The sequence below is a fragment of the Bubalus bubalis genome, chromosome 10, assembly GCF_019923935.1.
Source record: "Bubalus bubalis isolate 160015118507 breed Murrah chromosome 10, NDDB_SH_1, whole genome shotgun sequence".
Lineage (NCBI taxonomy): Eukaryota > Metazoa > Chordata > Mammalia > Artiodactyla > Bovidae > Bubalus > Bubalus bubalis.
In genome coordinates, this window is record NC_059166.1 from 7,857,569 (window position 1) to 7,879,481 (window position 21,913).

Sequence of the window (21,913 nt, forward strand, 5' to 3'; positions counted from 1 at the left end):
ATTGAAGGCAGGAGGAGAAGGGGACAACAGAGGATGAGATGGTCAGATGGCATCACTGACTCAATGGACATGAGTTTGCGTGAACTCTGGGAGTTGGTGATGGACAGAGAGGCCTGGCGTGCTGCGGTTCATGGGGTCGCAAAGAGTCGGACACAACTGAGCGACTGAACTGAACTCAACTACACCCAGACGCAGAACAGCTGGGCCCACGGGCCAGGTGCACACGAGCACGGCCACACCACTGCGGACCCAGGCAAGGCTGGCTGACGGGGTGAGGTGTGCTCGAACATGAGCCGCACCAGGTCCCACACGGGCACAGTCTCCACAGCTGGCCAGACACCCAGGGTGTGATCAGCCTCAGCGGGGGGATCTCCGCCACGCTCCCTGACAGGTGAGGACATGGTGGAGGGAGGGGAGTCACGGAGGAGCTGAGCCACCCGCCCAGACGTGTGGGGGAAGGGGACACAGCCGCTGGTCCCCAGGCCTCCCCACCCTCTCCGCCGCAGCATCACCCACGGTGAACTGCAAACACGCCTGTCCCTGCGGCCCTACCACGTGGCTGTGAAGAGCCCGGGGGGACTGCAGCACAGCACCCCCGGAGACGTGGCTCTCTGTTCGCTCCGTGTTGCCTGGGCCCACGAAATGCACCAGGCCGTGGACCGGTGCTGATGGATACAGTAACAACGTGAAATCGCTGTGAAAACTGAAAAACACCGTCCAAATAGGATGACACAGGGAAGCTGAAAAAGTAAGGGTCTGAGAGGGCTTCCTAGAACTGTCCAGTATCTCCACCACAAAGACATTCCAGAGAGGGGAGTGGAGGGGGACGAGGCCCAGCAGAGGGGGGAGAGGGGTCCAGGGTGGGGTTTGGAGGGGCCCCGGAGGCGGCCAGCGAGGTCCCAGCTGCTCAGCCAGCATTCCTTCCTGGTGCTGAGAGCAGAACTCGGGAAGCCCAGCTCAGGCTTATCAGTGTGTGTTTATGGCTCAGCTATGCGAAGCTTTGCTTGTACAAGCCGAGCTCAGCCCGCCAGCCTTCTCCTCCCCTTATCAGGGCAACTTTCTTAAGCTCTTAAGACATGATCTCCTGGGAAAAAAATCGTGTGCTGGCAAAGGACAGAGAGAACTTGACGTCTGTAAGATGACTAGGATGGAAGTGACCGAGCAGTCCGCCTGCTAGGTGGAATGGACTCACTGGGCCAGTAACATGTCCACCAAAGTGGAGGACGCTGCGACTAACCCTTTCGAAGCACCTCTATCATCCCCACTGCACGTCCATCGAAGGGCTCGGTGACTTCTCAAAAAGCACATGATGCAATTGTAAATGTAAAACTCCAGGTTAAAAAAAAAGCAATTAGGTTTAGAATAACAATGGACATGGTGGAAATGGACCCAGTGATGGGTCCACAGCACTGTAACAGCATTAATGCCACTAAACTCTACACCTAGAAATGGCTAAGATGGTGAATCTTATGTTATACTGATACATCTTCTACCACATTGCTTTTTAAAAACCTGCAGGGAATGAGTGAAGTTAAGTGAGACAGAGAAAGAAAAATATTGTGAGACACTCCTTACATGCGGACTCTAAAACGAAATGACACAGTAAATGAAGTTATTTACAAAAGAGAAATGGACTCACAGACTTAAGAGAATGAACTTAGGCTTCCCAGGCGGGAAGGATCGGGGGAAGGGACAGTTAGGGAGTTTGAAGGGACACGCACACACTCCTATATTTAAGATGGATAACCAACAAGGACCCGCTGCGTGGCACAGGGGACTCTGCTCAACCGTAAGTGGCCATGTTGGGTGGGAGGGGAGTTCAGAGGAGAGTGGACACTCAGACTTATATGGCTGAATCGTTCTGCTGTCCACTTGAAACCATCAACAACACTGTGAATCGGCTAAACCACAATACAAAATAAAAAGTTAAAAAAAGAGAAAAGTGCAGACTGTATATAATGACCCCAAAGCATTCTCACGTTGCGTTTTCTCTTCTGCTCAGCCCTGGGTAAGGAGCTCGGGCCCGCCTGCAGTCTCTGTCACCTCCTCCATTTCCCAACCTGGAGATTTCATTCCTGCTTTCCCAACAGACCGCTCGTTATTATTCTGTCGGTGTCCACCCACGGGGCCTGGCCTCCATCTCATCTGTGAACCATGGTGTTTGGACCAAGCCATCTCTAAGACCTCTTCTGCTATAGGGTGTGGCCCTCAGATCACAGAACTGTGGGGCCCTCCAGAACTCACAGAAACTCACATGCAGGATGGCATCTGTGTGGCTAAGAGAGAAAGCTCACGGTAAGGGAACACCTTGCAGTGCGCATCCCAAGCCAGCACGTAGGGCTTGGGAGTAAACTGCAGGAGGACAGGTGCAGAAGCACCACTGCCGTGGCCCTGGCCTCCCCGAGTCCGCAGCACATGCGGACCTGAAGTAGAAGCAGGCAGAACCCGCGTCCCATGCAGAGATAGAGGAGCCCGACCAAGCGAGGTCACGGCGCTGCCCCGCCCCCCTCACCAGGCTGCCGATGGAGCAGACAAGGTGGATCCTGGTGGTGTAGGTGGTGCGCCTCTGGTCGCTGGTGGTGCAGGCAGAGCCGTTGACATACTCCAGGAGCAGGCTGCCGCTGTCCTCCACCACGGGGCCCGTCTTCGCCACCCCCAGGTTGCTGATGGAGACGGTCTCAGAGTAGGAGCCCTGCGAACACATGTGGCTGTCAGCTTTCCCTCTGGAGAGACCAACTGTGTTCTTCGCTACTGACACAGTGGGTGTTTGGTTATGCACGGCAGGTGTGTCCTACACACTTGCCACAGATGCTGGATTAGCGAATTCGAACCACCACTCCTCTGCAGAGGGGAAACAGTCCGCCCTTGAAACCCACAGGTTCTGCATCTGCAGGTTCAACCGACTTCAGATGGAAAACACTCAGGGGAAAGAAATCCCAGAAAGCTCCAAAAAGCAAAACTTACATTAGCCACCCACGTCTACGAGCACAGCACTGACACGGTGTCAAACGCTGTGAAACCACGGGCTGGATGTGCACCAGGGCGCGTGCAGACACCGCGACACTGCGCATCACGGACTGGCGCATCCTCGGGTTCTGGGGACCAGCCAGGACCCTAGAACCGATCCGCTCCCCGCACACCGAGGGAGGGGGGACGTTTATCTCTACGGACATTTATCTCCCACAGCCTTCGATCCTGACGCCTCAAAACCCTGGTAGGTCCTTTTTATTTCACAAAAGTGAAAACGCAGTTCAGACATGTTAAGCAACCCATCCAAGGCCACTCCTCTCCCAGGCATTCGAGGAAGGACCAAGCCCGGTCCACGTGTGGCCAGGAGCCAGGAGTGTCCGGCCACCGCACTGCCCGCCCCCTCTCGCCTCCGTTGTTTGGACGTCTGGGTAGCAGAACCGAGACAAAAATGCAGAGCCATGCCAGGCCTCTCTGCACATGTCCACGACAGACCGTGAGAACACCCGGGCACTGATTTGGGGTCACGAATGAATGGTAGCGAGGAGACAGCTTGCAAATACAGAATCCATGAATAATGAGAGCGGACTGTCCTTGGAGGCCGTTGCTCCAACCCAGAGTACACACGTGCCGAAGTGCACGCCAACACACCACCACGCTCCACTCAACCAGCAGGGTGCGCCCGTCAGCTTCCCTGAAAACACCTCTGAGCTGCCGTGTAACGGACCCCAGGAAAAGTACATCCTCGACATGCTATTTTTAAAGAAGCACACAGACGTCTTTATTTTAAGATGCGCTGTGTACAAGAAGGCACCCAGGGGAGCGTTACCGAGGTTCTGGTGGTGACTGCGTTCCATCGAATGACAGAGTGCAGCCTGCACCCGGGCAAGAAGAGCTGGCGCTTGGATCTGCCAAGCAGGCGTCCCCTCTAATCAGTCCAGAAGCAAGAGCTTTTGGAAGCTTAAACTCTCCTTGATAAATGTCTGCTGTTCAGAGTCACTTTGTCTGCTGAGAACCGCGAGCAGAGGCGGTTCCCCACACCAAGGGTTTTGTTTTTTTTTTTCATTTTAAATCTGAGCAACGACTCAAGTATGATTGCATCTCTGGGAGGGTGGGGCAGGTGAGTTCGCAGCGAGACCCCCTTATCTGTCTCAAGGGGCTTCTCGGCGCGAGCCGGACCCACTCAGACCCCCCCACCCTCTACTGCCAAGCCCCGGGCTTGGGAGGGCGGGGAGGGCCGCCTCACCTGCTCGCCCTGGTACTTCATCTGACAGGCCGACGCGTAGCGGTCACAGCCCGGCACCGGGTTCAGGGGGCGACACACGTTGATGTAGTACTTCCGCCACGTGTTGCGCGCCCCGCCGCTGTCCAGAGAGTACCAGTTTCCCCCAGGACCGCCCTCGGATTTCGCTAGCCTGAAAGGTCAAGGGGGAAACGCACGCTTTTTCCAGCCGACAGCTTTCGGCCCGATGATTCATTTCTAAGTGGTTAGAGAAGTAAGAAGGGAAGGTACACTGCCTATCAAACCCCCAGAGGCTGGCCCACCGCGCCTCCTCTCTAGCCTCACGAGACACAGACCTCTCTGCACACCCGGGGCCACCCCCACACCTCTGCAGTGACAGGCATCACTCTGAAGGATGCAGCTGAAGACGGAGGTTTGTGCTGGGCAAACACTGGCTGATCCTGCGCAGGCTCCCAGATCATTAGAATTCATGCAGCTTGGAGCTCCCCACCCTGATCCTGCACGCTCTCTCACCGTCTCAGGGGCATGTCCACCGGCAGGGCCTAAGTGACCTCGGCCCTAACTGGACGGGGCCAGGCCAAGGGCAGGCGGGCCTGCCTCACCTGGAGAGGTCGTACTGGTCCAGTGTGACGGGGTCAGTCACGACGCACTCCAGCGGCTCCTCCGGGCAGGCGTAACTGGTGTACCACCGGAAGTTGTACGTAGAGTTATCTTCCTCCTAATCTCGGGACACACACATGGGAGGGACGGCAGAGAAGGGGACTCATTACCCAAAGCCAGCATTTAGAAAAAGGTGGGACATTTTTTCCTCAGTAAGAATCGGAGGCAAGTTCATCTCCTTTGTCCATCCCCTCTCGTTCTATTAAAAGGAAGATTGCCCAGCAATGAGTTAAGATGGAACTCTAGCTTGTTACGTGGGAACAAGGCAGGGCTGTTGATGCTTCTGTGTGGTATCTACCCCAAACCAGCAGTGTGGAGGGCTGTGACTGAGGGTGGTACGGCCCACTGTTGGTCAGAAAATACACACTGCCCGTGTCCCCTGGCAAATCTAAAAGGATTAATTAACATCAAAGGAGCTGAGGATGTGCCCAGTAAACCAGACTAATAATGGCTCTGCTTCTAAATAAAGGGCCCATGACAGGCTCCTGGATAAGTCCCGGGAAGCCAGACAACGTGACAGCTTCTCCCCGGGGACCGCCCCAGCTCCTGTGTCACCTACAGCAGAACCTCCCTCGCTTCCCTCGCTCCAGAAAAGTCACGAGCCCCGCCTTCACCCGCTTTCTTCTCTTCCCCCGCCTTTACGAGACTGACAACCTCTCTCCCCCTCCTTGGCCCCTGTTGCCGCACAGACGCACATGAGCACCCATGGCTCCCACCTGATATTCGGGGAAACCCACTCCAGCGTCTCGGTCACAGAGGAAGGTGATGAGCGTGGCTCTTGGCGTGCGCTTCTCGTTATTGTAGGGTGTGCCGTCCCTGTAGGTCAGCTGGATCATCCCGTCGTAATACGAAAGCTTAGCATTGCTGCGTCCCAAGTTCCAAGACTTCCTATCACTAAAACAAGCCAAGTGTTTCTCAGAAAAGATAGCGGGACCAGCGCTGGGCAACACGAGGAGCGTGGGGGTTGCCAGGACCTGGGCGGGAGGATCTCCACACAGTGGGTGTGGGAAGGCGACCCCGCCCCCACGCCAGACCCGGATCCACCGTCAGCGCCACGGCTTCAAGGCCCAGCTCCCTTCATCTGAGCTAACGCTGCACTGAACTTGGAGAAGTGTGGGCATAGATCCCCCCAGGCAGCCGAGAAGTGCTGACTGCACAGAAGCGAGGGCCCCCCCCTCCCCAACCCCACGCACCCACTTCCTGTCCTGCCCCTCCTCTGGAAACCATATGCCCTTAGTCCAGGCCCTCCCGGGGTTTAAAGGCTCGTCGGGGAAGGACGTCGGCAGGCGGCAGACCTGTCCTGGAGGAGGACGTCCGCGCGCACGGGACACCCAAGGGAACACCCGGATCGCAGAGTGGTCACTTGCCTTCTGGACACCTGACAGGCCCCTGAGTCCGGCGGGCAGGTGCCCACAGACACCGGGCCGCACACGTTGATGTGGAACTCATACTTGTCCGTCTCGACCTTGTAGGCGTCCTTCTTCTTCGTGAGAGGCGTCAAGTCGAAAGAAAACCCTGAGGAAGAGCCGAAAGCACCCCAGGCAGGTCGGACCATGGGGTGCAGGAGAGGCTGGGCCGGCCCGACAGCGTGGAGACGCCACCGACCTTGCCCCGGGGACGGGCCTCCTCCACCACCACCACCTCACTCATCCCTTCCTGCCGTGTTCACCCAACGCCCGAGTCAGAGCCCACAATTCCTGGCCGAATGAACCACCAGTGTGTGGGAAGCGGGACCACAACCACAATACAACGACCTTGAAAAGGCTACAGTGGGTTTCACGGCCAGAAAGGCACTCGGAACGTCTTTCCAGACATGATTTATTTCCCGTGTTCCTTGGGTTTCATGATTAGCAAACCCACTTCAACTATGACAATCAGAGAGGTTTTTTAATTATCTCAAGTAAGCCTCAAACACCAGATTTTCAGAGTTCTGGTCAAACAGTATTACTATAAATTCTGAAGCAGGTTATCAACCCTGAAACACTCAAAGAGAAAATGTTAGAAAATAAACAGGCTTTCTCTGATGGCTCAGTGGTTAAGGATCTGCCTGCTAACGCAGGAGACATGGGTTTGATCCCTGATCTGGGAAGATCCCAGCTGCTGCATAACAGCTAAGCCCGTGCTCCACAACTACCGAAGCCCACGCTCCACAACGAGAAGCCACGGCAATGAGAAGCCCCCACACCACAACTCAAGAGTAGCCCCCGGTGCCCGAAACCAGAGAAGAGCCTAAGTAGCAATGAAGATCCAGCGCAGCCAAAAAACGAACAAAAGCCAGCTGAAGCGGCTGCAGGAGAGGCTGCCCCAGAGGGCGCTCGGACACACACCTGCCTGGGAGTCAAAGACCGTGCAGTTGTCCCCCTCGGTCCTGGAGAGCACACAGGCCGCAGCCGTGCGCCACTCAAACTCGTAGAAGCAGCCGTCAGCCCTGGAGGTTGTCAGCACCGGGGCACTTTCTAAATCACCTGTTGATGGGTATACACAGACTGGTCACTGATCCAGTCTCGAGAAATTTCCATGGTTCTCAAACCAGCTCTATAAATACTGATCTTAGGTCGCTAGAGTGGTCACACCGACAGAGTCAGGACAAGGGTGGGGGTGGACTAGTGTTTAATGGGGACACAGCTTCAGCTTGGGAGAACGAGAAAGTTTTGCAGATGGACGGTGGTGTAAACGTACTTAACGTACAATGTGAACGTAAAGTGCTTTAACGCCACTGAACTGCGGTTAAAGGGGTGAATTTCAGATTATGTGTATTTTACAATTCCTTTATAATGGTAAACTTTATGTTATGTATATTTTACAATCTTAAAAAAAAAAAAAAATTAAAAAAAAAAATACTGTCCCGGTCCTTGAACTTAACTCACAGCCGGGAATTTATCCAAAGGAAATCTTCCAACAGGAGGCAGCGGGGACATGTCACAGCACAATTAATGCTGGAAACATGTTATTAATCCAACAATAGAGAAAAATGAGTAAAAATAGTAAAACCAAGCCAGCAGCAACAAGGAAGTCCCGACAGATGATAAATAATGACTGTGAGACACAGAAGAGCATTCACAGAATGCCATGTTTTGAGAAACATAAAAAATGTGCAGATATATATATATAGATCCTGACCCCTGGAAAACAATGTGAACCTATAAATAAAGGCACATCAAGAGGAGTATTTATTGTGTGCCCGCTAAGGTCACGGACGATGTTTTGAGCCGCTCGCGATGTTCCCCCTCTGGAGGAAGTCAGGGGGCCCCACGATCGGCCGGCACCAGGCCTAAGGAAGAGGAAGCCGTGCCGAGAGCATAACTCATCTGGAAAATTGCAACATGACCCCCTCGGACACCATATGGTTTCTCCATCTCTGGGCTGGTTTGGGGCGGGGGCGATAGAATCCAGCGGGGCCACCGTGACGCTCCTGGACTTCAGTGCTCTACCGCGTTGTCCCAGCGGTGGCCGGGGAAAAACACGGGAAACAGAGAATGCACGGGTGCCCCTGGCAGGAGCCCGGGAGACCCCGCGCTTTCTGGTTTTGTTTTTCATTTGTACCTGGTTTGCACATGAGTGTTATATTTGTTATTATCTTCTGGCCACCACCGCACTCATCACCATCTGAGTAAGAGAGCTGAATATTTCCTTTCTCTCTGGTGGGAGAAGAAATAAATCTGCCCAGATTTTTACTTCCATTCTTATCTAGAAAAGAGAAAGCAAAGGGGGAACAAAACATAAGACATGATCAAAAGGGGTTAACAACGCAGACGAAGAGGTACCGAGAGGGAGCCAAGGCCCACAGGTGTGCGTTGGCCCCTCTCCCAGCCTGCCAAGCCTGCTCAGGACTGTCAGTGGGTCTCTACAGACTCGAGTGACACATCTGACCGAGCAGGGGCAGCCTCACTGAGGACCCCGCGGGCACCTTCAGGCAGAGGAGGAGGAAAATGCGAGAGTGACTCACAGCATCCTTCAAGGGCAGGGGAGGCAGACAGAGGCAGAAATGCCTGTCACGAGATCCCAGAAAATAACAACGTTCCCCCATCTAGGGGGGCCTCAGCTGCCCTGAGGCACAAGGTCATTTGAAACCGAGGGGGTAGCATTTGTCCCGTGACCAAAGTAGAAACTAAATCTGTTCAGGGGGCCAAGCAGGTGACCACTCAATTCTCGGTTCAATGACTTTTACGATAAAGCAATGAAACTCTGTCTCAAGTCCTTAAATAAAGGCAGGGACACGCCTGCTTAAAAAGACACACCACCAATTCTGAAGCCTGGGATAATTCCTAAAATCCAACCTGGATTTTAAATTTAAATTCACAATCCCTTATAACTCTACTCGCTGCTCTGTGGTGACCTAAATGGGAAGGAAATCCAAAAAAGAGGGGATACATGTATACGTATAGCTGATTGCCTTTGCTGTTCAGCAAACTAACAACACTGTAAAGCAACTGTGCGTGTGAGTCGTTCAGTCGTGTCTGCCTCTTTGTGACCCCGTGAACTGTAGCCCACCAGGTTCCTCTGTCCATGGGATTCTCCAGGCCAGAATACTAGAGTGGGTAGCCTTTCCCTTCTCCAGGGGATCTTCCCAACCCAGAGATTGAACCCGCGTCTCCTGAATTGCAGGCAGATTCTTTACCATCTAAGCCAGCAAGGAACTAAAAAAGCATCTGTACTCCAATAAAAATTAATTAAAAAGTTAACAATTCACAATCGCTTATCTAATGCTTGCAAAACAGATTCCAATTATTCTGCCTGTCACTTTCCAGGTGACACTTAAGTAACATGTTTAAACACTTAATATCCAATTGAGAAGTTGAGGCCAACACAGTTAAAAGCCAAAGGAACTCAAAGGGTCCGTCCACTTCTCTCATACAAGATTCTGAGAGTCCCCTTCCCCGGAAGCCATAATTCTTGAACAATTCCAGGCAGTACGGTCGTTAACAAATCAAAATCAGTTTTTTTATACAAGCACTGGCAGTTCTCTTCCTCGGGTTACAAGGTGAAACGATAACCAAGGATTTTCCCACATGCTTCTTCCTGTCTCTAGGGAGCCCACATCAGAAGGCTTCCGTCTGCTTCAAGACGCCCGAGTGCCCCAGTTCCCTACATCTGAGTCATTAAACTCTCCTTTCCCGCCCATCCTTTATGCGCTGAACCCAGAGAGAGGAGGCTGTGATGAACCACAGGAAGCTCATCTTCATTCCCTCCAGCCTGGATGCAGCCCAGCTCCGCCTGCACGCATAGGCACGGCTCACCGCAGGGTACCACTCACCCACGGCACACACGGCCGCGTCTTCGGGGCAGCCCCGTGCCTGGCCCGTCTGCAGGACCCTGTGGCAGATGTTAATGAAGAAATGCTTCTTTTCTGCTTCCCTCTGACTGCCATCCATAGCTTCCCAATTTTGTTCCAGTTCTGTAACCGAAAAAAAAAAAAAAAAAAGCTTTTTCTAGCCCTAGGCAGTGATTGCTTTTCTGTGTGAGTCACACCATAGACTGTGATGAAGCGGAAGGTAAAGGACTGTGGTCACTAAACAACAGGCTCTCACATCTCTGGACCTGAGCCGGCTGAAGGCACAGACACGCGGCGGGAATCTCAGGCTTGTTTTGAACGTGACAGTAACAAACCAGCCCCAAACAGCTCCTCAGAAGAGGCGGCTTACCGGGGCGGCCTGAGGATTAAACAGCAAAAGTTCTCCCAAGCCTCAGAGTTTGAAATCAAAAAACTGAAAAGCAGAGCCAGGCGCCAGCCCTGGGACCTGGCAGGCGCGGGCCACGGGTGACGCATCTGCCTCCAGACCACAGATAAGGCAGACCCGGCCCAGGACTTAGCACTCGGGGCCCCCAGAAGATAAACAAGACACGGGTGGTCCCTGAACTCAAAACCGTTCACGACCCAGTCGTGTTTGAACAGAAAACATCCACAGAGGTAGAAGCAGCAGGGGCTGAGAGCAGAGAGCAAGTCAAAAGCAGACCGTCCCCAAACGGCCCCCGCGGACATCACTGAGGACCGGAAGGGAAGGCGGACGTACACACGGAGAGTGGAGTCCGGGGTTTACAGCGAAAACCCTTCATCAGCGGGAGCACAACCCACTCACTACACAGGGCCGTCAGCAGCCTGGAAGCACCACTTGCTAAACAAGGACAAAAGGTTCTGAACGCTGCGGTGGGAGCGCTGAGGGGCCTTCACGCAGAAGGACGTCTAACTATCAGGGAAGGATTTTAGCTCTCACTTCACAGCATCTTAATTACCTAGGTGCAAACGCTACACAAAAAAACCCTGCTCCCACAGAACCAGTTCAGTTCAGTCGCTCAGTCGTGTCCGACTCTGCGACCCCGTGGACTGCAGCATGCCAGGCCTCCCTGTCCATCACCAACTCCCAGAGCCTATTCACACTCATGTCCATCGAGTCAGTGATGCCATCCAACCATCTCATCCTCTGTCGTCCCCTTCCCCTCCTGCCGTCTATCTTTCCCAGCATCAGGGTCTTTTCCAGTGAGTCAGTTCTTTGCATCAGGTGGCCAAAGGATTGGAGTTTCAGTTTCAACGTCAGTCCTTCCAAAGAATATTCAGGACTGATTATTCATGGAACCAGAGAGGGGGGCCAAAGTCAGCTGATCTTGAATGCATCTCTGCATCCTTCACAGACCTTAGGCTGGGCCTTGGACAGAGGGATCGTTACCAAAAAAAAAAAAAAAAAGCTAAGTGAAGAGAGGGATTGGAAAGGAGCACTCAGTTTACAGCAAGGAAAAACCGGGGGAGGAGGAGGAGGGCAAGCTGCTCGAGTCAACACAGCTGGACGTGGCAGCAGAGGCCTCGCACCCCGGTCTGAGCAGAGTGGAGAGCCCTACCCACTGAGCAGACAGAAGGCCAGCCTCTCCACCAGCCCACAGAAGGGAACCAGGGCCCCAGGCCCGTGGCTCAGAGGTGCCAAACCACAAGAGCACTGGGATGTTAACTCCCCGGGCAACCCACTACCTGAGGGCACCTGCGATGGGGCTCATGTTCCCAGACTGGCACCCACAACGGAGGGATCCTCTTTCCAACGTGAAGCGGCCCTCAGCAGCGGGGGCTCAGAAACATGAGTCATCGTTCCCATAGCAGCGGGTGATTATGCGACTTCAGGCCCCTCTGCCTGTCGTGTGTGCTATTCCACGTGACAGAGGCAGCTCGTCGGCCCTGTGCTGTGCTGTGCTGAGTCTCTCAGTCGTGTCTGACTCTTTGCCACCCCCATGGACTGCAGCCCGCCAGGCTCCTCTGTTCACGGGGATTCTCCAGGCAAGAATACTGGGATGGGTTGTCATGCCCTTCTCCAGGGGGACCTTCCCGACCCAGGGATTGAACCCACGTCTCTTAGGTCTCCTGCATGGGCAGGTGGATTCCTTACCACTAGCACCACCTGGGAAGGCACATGCTGGCTACAGGTATACAACACAACTCGATACATATATACACACTGTGAAATGAACACCTCTGTAGTGTAGATAAACATTCATCACAAGGAACTACAAATTTCTATGTGTGTGGTGAGAATTTTTAAGATCTACCTTCTCAGCAACAACAGTTAAAAAAAAAAAAGTTTCTAATCACAAAATACAGGGCCTGGCACATGGAAGGCACTTGGTCGTTTTTTCACTGAACTATGATAAGAGGAGCCCAAGGCACTCCAACTGGGAACAGTAACACTGACCTCAAATTCAGATATCTCACCTCCTGAGTCTGTGTCATCTCTGATAATTCATGTTGCTCCGTGAGAAGGGAGGAAGGGCTGGGATACGATCAGTTGACAAAGAGAACGGTAACAGCATTTCCAACCATGCTGGTGGGGAAGGAGGCGAGAGGGAAGGTTCTCGTGCACCTCTGGCCGCCTACCTGAGTGCCGGGCCAGCGCCGACAGGTCGAAGCGCTGTTTCCCGTCGGAGACGCCGCACAGCAGGGCCTCCTTCTCGTGCACGCAGGCATACTTCGTGTCCCACGTGAAGAAGTAGGTGCAGTCCACCTCCCCGGTGAATACAGGAGCCCCTCTGCCATTGTTACCTGCGTCAGGTAGAAAGGGAGAGAGTGCCCACGACGTGAGAGATGCCAGGACCGCCCGGCGGCACACAGGACGGGACCCCTGGGGCAGCCGTGCAGGCCAACAAGCTCAGGGCTCCAGCCCCAGAGATCAGAGGGCTCCCAGGCCAGAGCATCTCAGGCAGAACCCCTGCGGTCAGCCCTGTGCCCCTTTCATCTTGGGAGGATGCCCTCAACAGGACAGCAGGGTGTTTTCAATGGGTGTGAGCCCCTGGGCAGTGCTAGGCAGCTCATGGCCTGCGGTCAGCTTCCCAGAGGCTCATAAACACCCTTTTAAGTCAGACCAGGGAGTAACTCCGGTTCCAGGACCATCAGAGTCTTAACGATGTGCTTGTGAGCAGGACAAGTCCCCAGGGACTCGTCCCTGAAATGAGCAAAGAAGAGAGATAAGGTCTGATGAGGTCTGGGCCTCCCCCCACCCACAGCTGAAGGGCGCTCAGGTCTAGTAACCTCACTCCCAGAGGGGCCAGCGTCCCAGATCCTGGCGCACACGTGGGCCTCTAACATTGTCCTCCAATCCATCAGCCCTCCCTGCAAGCCAGTTTCCCTGTCCACGTAGCCTGGGATTCTGCAAAGCCTGTTGACTTTTCCCCAACAAGAAATTCTATCCCCTTGCCTTTCCGAGCTAGCGCGCCACTGGCACGGCAGCCGGTTTTCCACCCTTGATGGTTTAATAATCCTCCTCTGGACCTCCTGCACGACTTGCCTTTCTTAAGGTTCAGTGCCCTGAAGAGAACAATGTTCTAACGAAAAGGGAGATAATATTTTGCACCAAGGGTGAACGCTGCTTCAATTACAACTTCTATTAAACCTTTAATAATATAAACATCGCAGTTGTAACACCAGCAACAGCGGCTCGTTGCACACGGACCTCAAGCCAGGTGGGCAGGGCGCTAAGCCCAGCGCTCTCCGCGGGGCTGGATGGCAAACAACGTGCTCTGCGTTAAGGGCTTCGCATCCTTTCGAGGATTTCATCCTTCACCCCCTGCGGCATGGGGACAGTTTTAGCCCCGTTCTGGAGATTTAGGAGGGCTGAGTAGTCTGCCTATGGCTCCAGAGCTAGAAAGCCAGAAATCAAACCCAGACGGTCTGGCCCCAGAGCCAGACTCAGAGCCACAAAGCGGTAGTACCTCCCTGCGCTTCTGTGGGCTTTTTCTTTCTTCTGTTTTTCAGAATTTTTTTTTTTTAGTACCCTAAGCTGTTCTCCCTAAGATCTGGTGTTCCCAGCCTCCTTACCAACAACACAGAGCCCACCCTCTCCAGCTGGGACAACGGTGCCCCCCATGCTGGAGCAGTGAAGCTCCTCCAGCTCCCTTCAACGCCCCCGACCCCCAATCCACCCACAAGGTTTGCACTACTCCCCGCTGGATCAGTATTTCACGAATCAGAAAAGATTTGTGTTTCCTGAAAACCTGAGGTATCCGGAGTGTTTTTCTTTCACCAGGTAACTTCACAGACGATTAAATACCAATAGTACAGTGAATGCTTCTAGGGTCATCCTCCCTTAGGAGCTAGGTTTGCATCTGAAACGCCCTAATGATCCACAGGGAGAGTCCATTTTAAGTAAAATTTAAATAACCACTGGCCTGCCTGCCTCTGACCTGCATTCTTATTTAACTCCTCGGAGAACTTTTGGAGAATAGAAAACTAAGACTCCTCACAACCAAGCTACATTGCCTTTGTTTGGTTGGTTTTAGATTCAAACACATAAAACTAGGTTCATTCTTATAATCCTTATACAGCTATTACAAACAAGTCGGATAATTTAAAAAATTAAAATAAATGACTCGTTCATTCAGACCAGGTGGCTTTTTAAATACACAATGGCCTTGCCTCCAGGACTGCTATTTTCCTATGGGTTTCCACCCACCAGTGGGATCACCGGTGACTTTCTGTAATCTCTCCATCATTGCTCTCCACGCAATTCCGAAAGCTTCCCGGGTGTCCCACCTGCACAGGTTCATTCCCAGCACACCCTTTACGTGGCCTCAGGGTATGTGGCCTCCACGACCAGCGGGAGGCAAAGCGGACACTTCCCTCCGTGGGGGGGTGGGGGGGCTGCCCCATCCCCCCTCTGCCCCGTCCCACTCGCCAGACCGGTTCAACCTTCCCTCAGGGCACACAGCTCAACAACATTTCCTGCCTCCCTGCCTTTGAAGTTGGGTCCCGTCTCTTAGTTCTGGCCCATTAAATTAAAAAAAAAAAAAAAACGGCAGTTCCCATCCTACGTGGAGTCCTGAGGCCACGTCCACAGACAGCAGCAATACAAGGGGGGAAATGTATTTGTCTCCAAGCGACCGCACAGGGCGGAGGCCCCCCAAGACCTGCATGGAGACTAGAGAAACGAAGTCCTGGATGTGATGACCTGTCACCTGGATTTGTGGACGGTGTTTTACTAGCCCAGGCTAACGTAATTCCTCCCCGCAAAATAGTCTAATGTCCTTATTTGGCAGGATCACCAATAATAAGATCTATTACATCAAACGAGATGTTAAGTTATTGAAACAAATGGGAAAGAAAATACATCGTGGATGAAAGAAAGAAACTTATGCACCTCTGTGTCTTGGAAAGCAGGAAACCCTAAACTCATAAGCCTAAATAATTCCTGGAAATCCAAGTTGAACTATAAACCACCCTTCACAAGACTCTGTGGCCAATTAACACCCATTCAAACATGCAAAAAATACATTATTACGTTTATCCAATAAACACAGACTCCACTAAAGGCTTCTCTTCTCTAAGTTCTCTAAACTTAAACTCAAATAAAGCAACAATGAAATAATTTTAGACTACACACAGTTTCATGCATTGGAGAAGGAAATGGCAACCCACTCCAGTGTTCTTGCTTGGAGAATCGGGGGAGCCTGGTGGGCTGCCGTCTATGGGGTCGCATGGAGTTGGACACAACTGAAGCAACTTAGCAGCAGCAGCAGCAATATACTACATATAGTTAGCTCCAAATTACAGAGCTGGAAGGAGCCTTAAATATTTCATATCCAACTCCAGCCTGAAAGGGGCTCAGAGTCTCCCACAGAAACATCTAAAAGTCTCCAGGTCGGGTCTCTGTGTCACCAGTCGCATGAACCTAGAAGACAGGTGTCTTCAGGATTAGAGCATCGCCGTTCACCTTGGCAGCTCTTTGGCACCAAGGTTACGTGCAGGAATGCCCTCTCCCAGAGTCGGGGTGCAGCGTTACGATCCATCGCTGATGTGATGGAGCGTATACACGCGGAACAAATTCGGTAAACATTAACGACTATTTAGCCTGAGGGGTAGGCATGTAAGTTTTCATCTTAACGTTCCTTCTACTTATAGATTCGAAAACTTTCCTAACAAAAAGGGGGGAAAAAAAATGACCTCTAATCGTTTTTCCAGTCTCCAGCCCACTTGGGCTCTCTAGCTTTCTGGCACGACTCCCGGGTCTTTCCTGGGAGTCCCTGACCAGAGGCCCTCCTCAACATCCTCCTGCGGTCTTCGGGGGTGATCATTCGATCCTCCCAACGTGCCCAGATGAGATCAGCGCATTCCCGACCACCTCGGCCAAGTCATTAATAAAAAGCGCAGACGGAGCGCGGCCGGAGGCGGCAGCGACCGGGCGGAGGGGGCCCTGGCCCACACAGGGCGCCCGCAGCAGAGCCGCCCACCCGGCCGGGGTGGGGGCAGGCCGCCCGAGGGTCTGGGCGGGGGACTGGGGCGAGGAGGAGGCTGCCTTTCCCGGGGGGTCCAGGCAGAAAGGAAAGGGTGGACTTCGCAGAGGGCCTCCTGAGGGCCCAGAGGAGCTGGGGATGACGGCAGAGGGATGGAGAATCCGGGGAGGGCCGCGGGGCCTTCCAGCAGGAGGGAGACAGATCCAGAGGCCGCACCCAAGCCAGATGTGTGTCCCACCTCCCCCCACCACCACCACCACCACCACCCAGCCCCTGCACACTGGTTTCCGGACAGAGTCCAGACCCTCCGCAGGACATGAGATCCCCACAGTGCTCCCCACACTCTCTTTAGCCAGGGGTGGAGCCTTCAGCTCTGACCTGCTCGTGGCGACCCTGATGCCCACCTCTGCATGAGCTTCTCCTCCTGCTACGAGTGTCAGCCCCGTGGCCCCCGTCTTTGGAGCCTGGCTCACCCCTGCACTGTCCGGAAGGCCTCACCCACACAGCACCTCCTAGTCCTCAGGGGAGACCCAGACACCAGCCCACTGACCTGGGGGCCTTCCTCCTGACACAGGCCCCCAGCGACAGACCTTGCCGGATGCCCTGACCCCGCCCGCACCACCCTGAACTGTGGTGCCCAGCACCCTTCTCCCCTGCCTCTGCTCTGCACACACCCAGAGAGCTCTCAGCCATCAAGGCGTCCCCAGGCCTCGCAGACAGGAATCCATAAAACGTGTTCGATGAATCAACTGAGAATAGGACTCCAACGTGAAGACCAGGACGCGCGTGGGGGGCGTGGGGGGCTGACGGACCACAAGCGGGGCCGTGAACCACGGGGATGGAGGCAGAGGGCAGTGGGAACCGAGGGGCGCCCTGACGCCCTCCCACCTGCTTCTTGCCAGGTGAGTCTCTGCTTGCACCCCGGGGGCAAGTCACCCCCTCTCCTGCCCGCGTTCACCTTCAGACACCTGCCTGTAAAGCTCGGCTCCCATCACGCACGGCTGCCTCTCCCAGACCCCCGGTAAATCATGTAGGAACCTGCCCCGGGACCAGAAGGTTAAAGCTCTTCCATGGGAACGTACAAAACAAACAGAGGGAGGAACCAGGGGCCCCTCAGGGTGGAGGGATGGGGCGAGCTGGCCGGTTATGCGGATAGGGCCGGACTCGGGTGGTTCCCAGGCTGCAGCTCTGGGCTGAGGCCCGGCCAGCATGCAGAGAAGCGGGGGGGTCACTGTTTGGGGGGCCTCGGAGGGGATAGCGCTCTGATGAGGGTGAGAACCCCATCACCTCTCAACAGACCCCAACTGCATGGAGGATCGCTGGAGTGGGAACAGAAACGGCAGTGCCACGGTGGCCTCGGGGAAGCTTCTCAGTCGCTTAGAAAGTCTCAGGGTGTCAGTTGCTCAGTCGTGGACCCCATGGACTGTAGCCCAGCAGGCTCCTCTGTCCATGGGATTCTCCAGGCAAGAATACCGGAGTGGGTTGCCATTCCCTCCTACAAGGGATCTTCCCAACCTAGGGAATCAAACCCAGGTCTCCTGCATCGCAGGCTGATTCTTTACTATCTGAGCCCCCAGGGAAGCCCTCCACTCCACTTAAAGATGCCCTGTGGCCTCTTACAATCCCCGGAATCCAACTTCTATAGCAGGGCAACCAACTGCAGAAATGTTCACCTAGAAACTCGTTTCCTGAAAGCAGAGCTGTTGGGTGACAAACCCCCAGAAGGTGGTGAGCAGCCCAGCCTTCAGACTCCGTCCACACCCCAGTGAGAGCTGAACGCGGGACAGAAAGGCTTTCCCGGCGAGACGAGTGCCGGGCCCACTCCCAGAACAAACAGAAAATGGAAACAGGATGTGTGTCCACCGTTGGCGGGGTGGGTGGGGGGGTCCTCCTGCCCACTACCACAGAGGGGGCCTTGTGGGGCCCCGTCTGCAGGAGAAGGCCTGACCATCCCCCCAGCCCTCTGCTTCCACGAACCTGGCCCACCGACACAGAGCCGCCACGGTCTCCAAGCGCACTCACCTGCTGTCTGATTGCACTCGAAGTTGATGACACTCATGCGCTGGAAGCCGGAGCTGCACTCTTCACCCCCGAAATAGATCAAGGTGAGGTCTCCATCCGAGTACCTAGGTTTTTGTAACATACACGCACACACGTTTGGTAGAACCAAGAAAGAAACTTGAATGTCTAAGCATTTCTACATTAAAACTTTTGCATACCACCCACAGACCAGCACAGACGCAAACGTTTAGCTGGGGACACGCTCCCGCCGTCTGGGGCAGGACCGTCCAGAGGAAAAGAGCTCCAAATGGATGCGCTTGTCACCCTCTCACTTCAGAGTGATAACTGGCTGGATGAAAGCGTGAAAGCTTCTACTGGGAACATGGGGACTCTTCTGCTCTCCTTTTGGGGTTCTGTACAAAATAATTTATGCCCAAGAAGACACTGCTCGACCAGCAACTGCCACAGGAAGTCTGACAGAGGGACCCCAGATGACAATTTCAGAGAACTAACGCTTTGATAAAAGCTTTTGTGAAGCTAACTCCTGATTTCAGGGGTCAGGAGAACTGTCCTGAAGCATTCTCCTGCTTGTTCAACTCTTGGATGTGATGCCAGTGGTGTTTCAGATTTCTCAAACCGCCCGAGAAAAACCAAAACTTCTAAGAAACGTAAGTTGTAAAACACAAAAGCCATATCAACTTATCAAGTAACCTTGCTACGTACAGTTCCCTACAGACAACAGATTATAAAACAAACCGTACTAACAGAAGCACTTGTGCTGTATAGCCAGGAAAAACTTCCACCTGGGTCAGCGACAAACGGCACTTGCCTGACTCAAGCAGGAAAAAAAAGGCCAGCTTAGCTGACTTTCCTGCGCTTAGGTGACTTCCCTGTGGAAAATGGAAGCAGGCAGCTGGCAGGGGAGTGTGTTAGGCTTCACAGGGACATGCAGGACACCCTTGAGAGTCACGCGGGGGCCGTACGCACCGGAGGGTCAGGTTCTGGGGTCTCCCGGCCACTTTGACTTGAGTGGAATCTGCCTTTTTCACTTGGCACACCGCAGCATCTTTCTTATTACAGATAGGCGCTTGGCTTCCTCCGCAGATGCTCAAATAATATGTATACTCGTCCGCCTCCGAGGTGTAGAACAAGGAGTCTGAGGCTAAGGAAAGGGGGACACACGAGAAGGGGCTTCGCGAAGCGCACAGGCCTGGATAGCCACAGCGTCCTCCCGTCTGACCTGCAGCGCCCGCCCCGGGGCAGGGGGTGCTCGGCCTGGGCCCCCTCCCGGCCCCCAGGGCCCCCCACTCACCTTCCACCCGGCTCAGCGGCTGGAGGTCGACGGCCACGTCATGCTGCGTGCTGCTCAGGGAGCAGCTCCGGCTTTCCAGGTAATCCCTGTGGCAGGCGTACTCGGTGACCCACTCGATCTCAAAGCGGCAGTTGGATTTAGCTGTGAGCTTGGGAATGGTGCCCTGCCGCAAACCCGGAGAAAAAGGGAGAAAGATTCGTTTTATTCACACGGCTCAAATGCAGACAGAGTTTCTCTGCTTCCGGAAAAGCTCAAGGGTGTGCTGCTGGGTTTTAACATTGTTCTCTTTCTAGTACCGCCATGGCCCTTAACAGATTGTGATGATTTGACTCGTGACAATTCTGCTTCCTCGAAGCTCTTCTGGTCCCTTTCAGAGTCACATGCAAACTTCAGCCTGGGAGCCCGCCCTGAATGCGGTCTCCCCTGCCCCACCACGCCCCTGGCGAGCAGTCACAATGTGTGAAGGGCCTGTGGTCTGTTCACTCCTTTCTGTCACAGATGCCAGATGGACCCCCCCGCCCCCAACCAGGGGGGTGGAAATCACTGCATCTGTGCGCACCTGGGGAGACAGGCCCTAGCCTCTCCCAGGAATGTCCATGGGGTAGACGGTCCCTAGCCCCTCCTAGGAATGTCCATAGGAAAGACGGTCCCTAGACCCTCCTAGGAATGTCCATGGGGTAGACGGTCCCTAGACCCTCCTAGGAATGTCCATGGGGTAGATGGTCCCTAGCCCCTCCTAGGAATGTCCATAGGGAAGACGGTCCCTAGACCCTCCTAGGAATGTCCATAGGGAAGACGGTCCCTAGACCCCTCCAAGGAATGTCCACGGGGTAGACAGTCCTTAGACCCCTCCAAGGAATGTCCACAGGGGAGATGGTCCCTAGCCCCCTCTTATGAATGTCCACGGGAGAGATGGTCCCTAGCCCTCTCTTATGAATGTCCACGGGAGAGATGGTCCCTAGCCCTATCTTATGAATGTCCATGGAGGAGATGGTCCCTAGCTCCCCCTCTTATGAATGTCCACGGGAGAGATGGTCCCTAGCCCTATCTTATGAATGTCCATGGAGGAGATGGTCCCTAGCCCCTCCTTTTATGAATGTCCACGGGAGAGATGGTCCCTAGCCCTATCTTATGAATGTCCATGGAGGAGATGGTCCCTAGCTCCCCCTCTTATGAATGTCCACGGGAGAGATGGTCCCTAGCCCTATCTTATGAATGTCCATGGAGGAGATGGTCCCTAGCCCCTCCTTTTATGAATGTCCACGGGAGAGATGGTCCCTAGCCCTATCTTATGAATGTCCATGGAGGAGATGGTCCCTAGCCCCTCCTCTTATGAATGTCCATGGGAGAGATGGTCCCTAGCCCCATCTTATGAATGTCCATGGGAGAGATGGTTCCTAGCCCCCTCTCATGAATGTCCACAGGGGAGATGGTCCCTAGCCCCCTCTTATGAATGTCCACGGGAGAGATGGTCCCTAGCCCCATCTTATGAATGTCCATGGAGGAGATGGTCCCTAGCCCCCTCTTATGAATGTCCACAGGGGAGATGGTCCCTAGCCCCCTCTTATGAATGTCCACGGGAGAGATGGTCCCCAGCCCTCTCTTATGAATGTCCATGGGAGAGATGATCCCTAGCCCCTCTCATGAATGTCCACAGGGGAGATGGTCCCTAGCCCCTTCCTAGGAATGTCCACAGGGTCTTGGGCAGGCTTCACTTGTACTCAGATCAGTTTTGCTCCTGGGTGGGGCCAGGCTGTCACCCCCCACTACAAACCCATCCTCTGGGAAGGTGCTGAGCAGTAAGTCACTGTGAACAAGGCGCGGTGCCACCCTTCTGACGTCCCTGGGGAAGCGGTCCTCTCCCCGGCCCCGGCATCAGGGGCAGCCGTGCTGCCTCTGGGCATGTCACGCTGCCAACGCTTACTGAACACCTGCTGCGTGCCAGGCATGAGGCCCAGTGCCAGTTTCACCATCACGTGGCCAGCAAGCTGCAGAGGTCCAAGTCCAGCCCCGACCGCTTACTCAGGAAA

The 21,913-nt window shown here is 54.2% G+C and overlaps 1 protein-coding gene across 1 annotated transcript in view; it reads right to left on the minus strand.

Moving 5' to 3' along the window:
* The window catches only part of IGF2R (insulin like growth factor 2 receptor), a 102,946-nt gene that overhangs the window by 40,772 nt on the left and 40,261 nt on the right, over window positions 1-21,913 (minus strand). Inside the window, exons 8-19 of the mRNA XM_025294314.3 lie at window positions 19,884-20,046; window positions 19,559-19,733; window positions 18,593-18,696; window positions 12,723-12,887; window positions 10,125-10,265; window positions 8,414-8,557; window positions 7,198-7,335; window positions 6,238-6,385; window positions 5,587-5,764; window positions 4,813-4,928; window positions 4,214-4,382; window positions 2,513-2,692 (exon numbers count right to left, since the gene is read on the minus strand). Coding sequence (XP_025150099.3) covers window positions 2,513-2,692; window positions 4,214-4,382; window positions 4,813-4,928; window positions 5,587-5,764; window positions 6,238-6,385; window positions 7,198-7,335; window positions 8,414-8,557; window positions 10,125-10,265; window positions 12,723-12,887; window positions 18,593-18,696; window positions 19,559-19,733; window positions 19,884-20,046 — 1,821 coding nt within the window. The remainder of the gene's footprint in view (window positions 1-2,512; window positions 2,693-4,213; window positions 4,383-4,812; window positions 4,929-5,586; window positions 5,765-6,237; window positions 6,386-7,197; window positions 7,336-8,413; window positions 8,558-10,124; window positions 10,266-12,722; window positions 12,888-18,592; window positions 18,697-19,558; window positions 19,734-19,883; window positions 20,047-21,913) is intronic.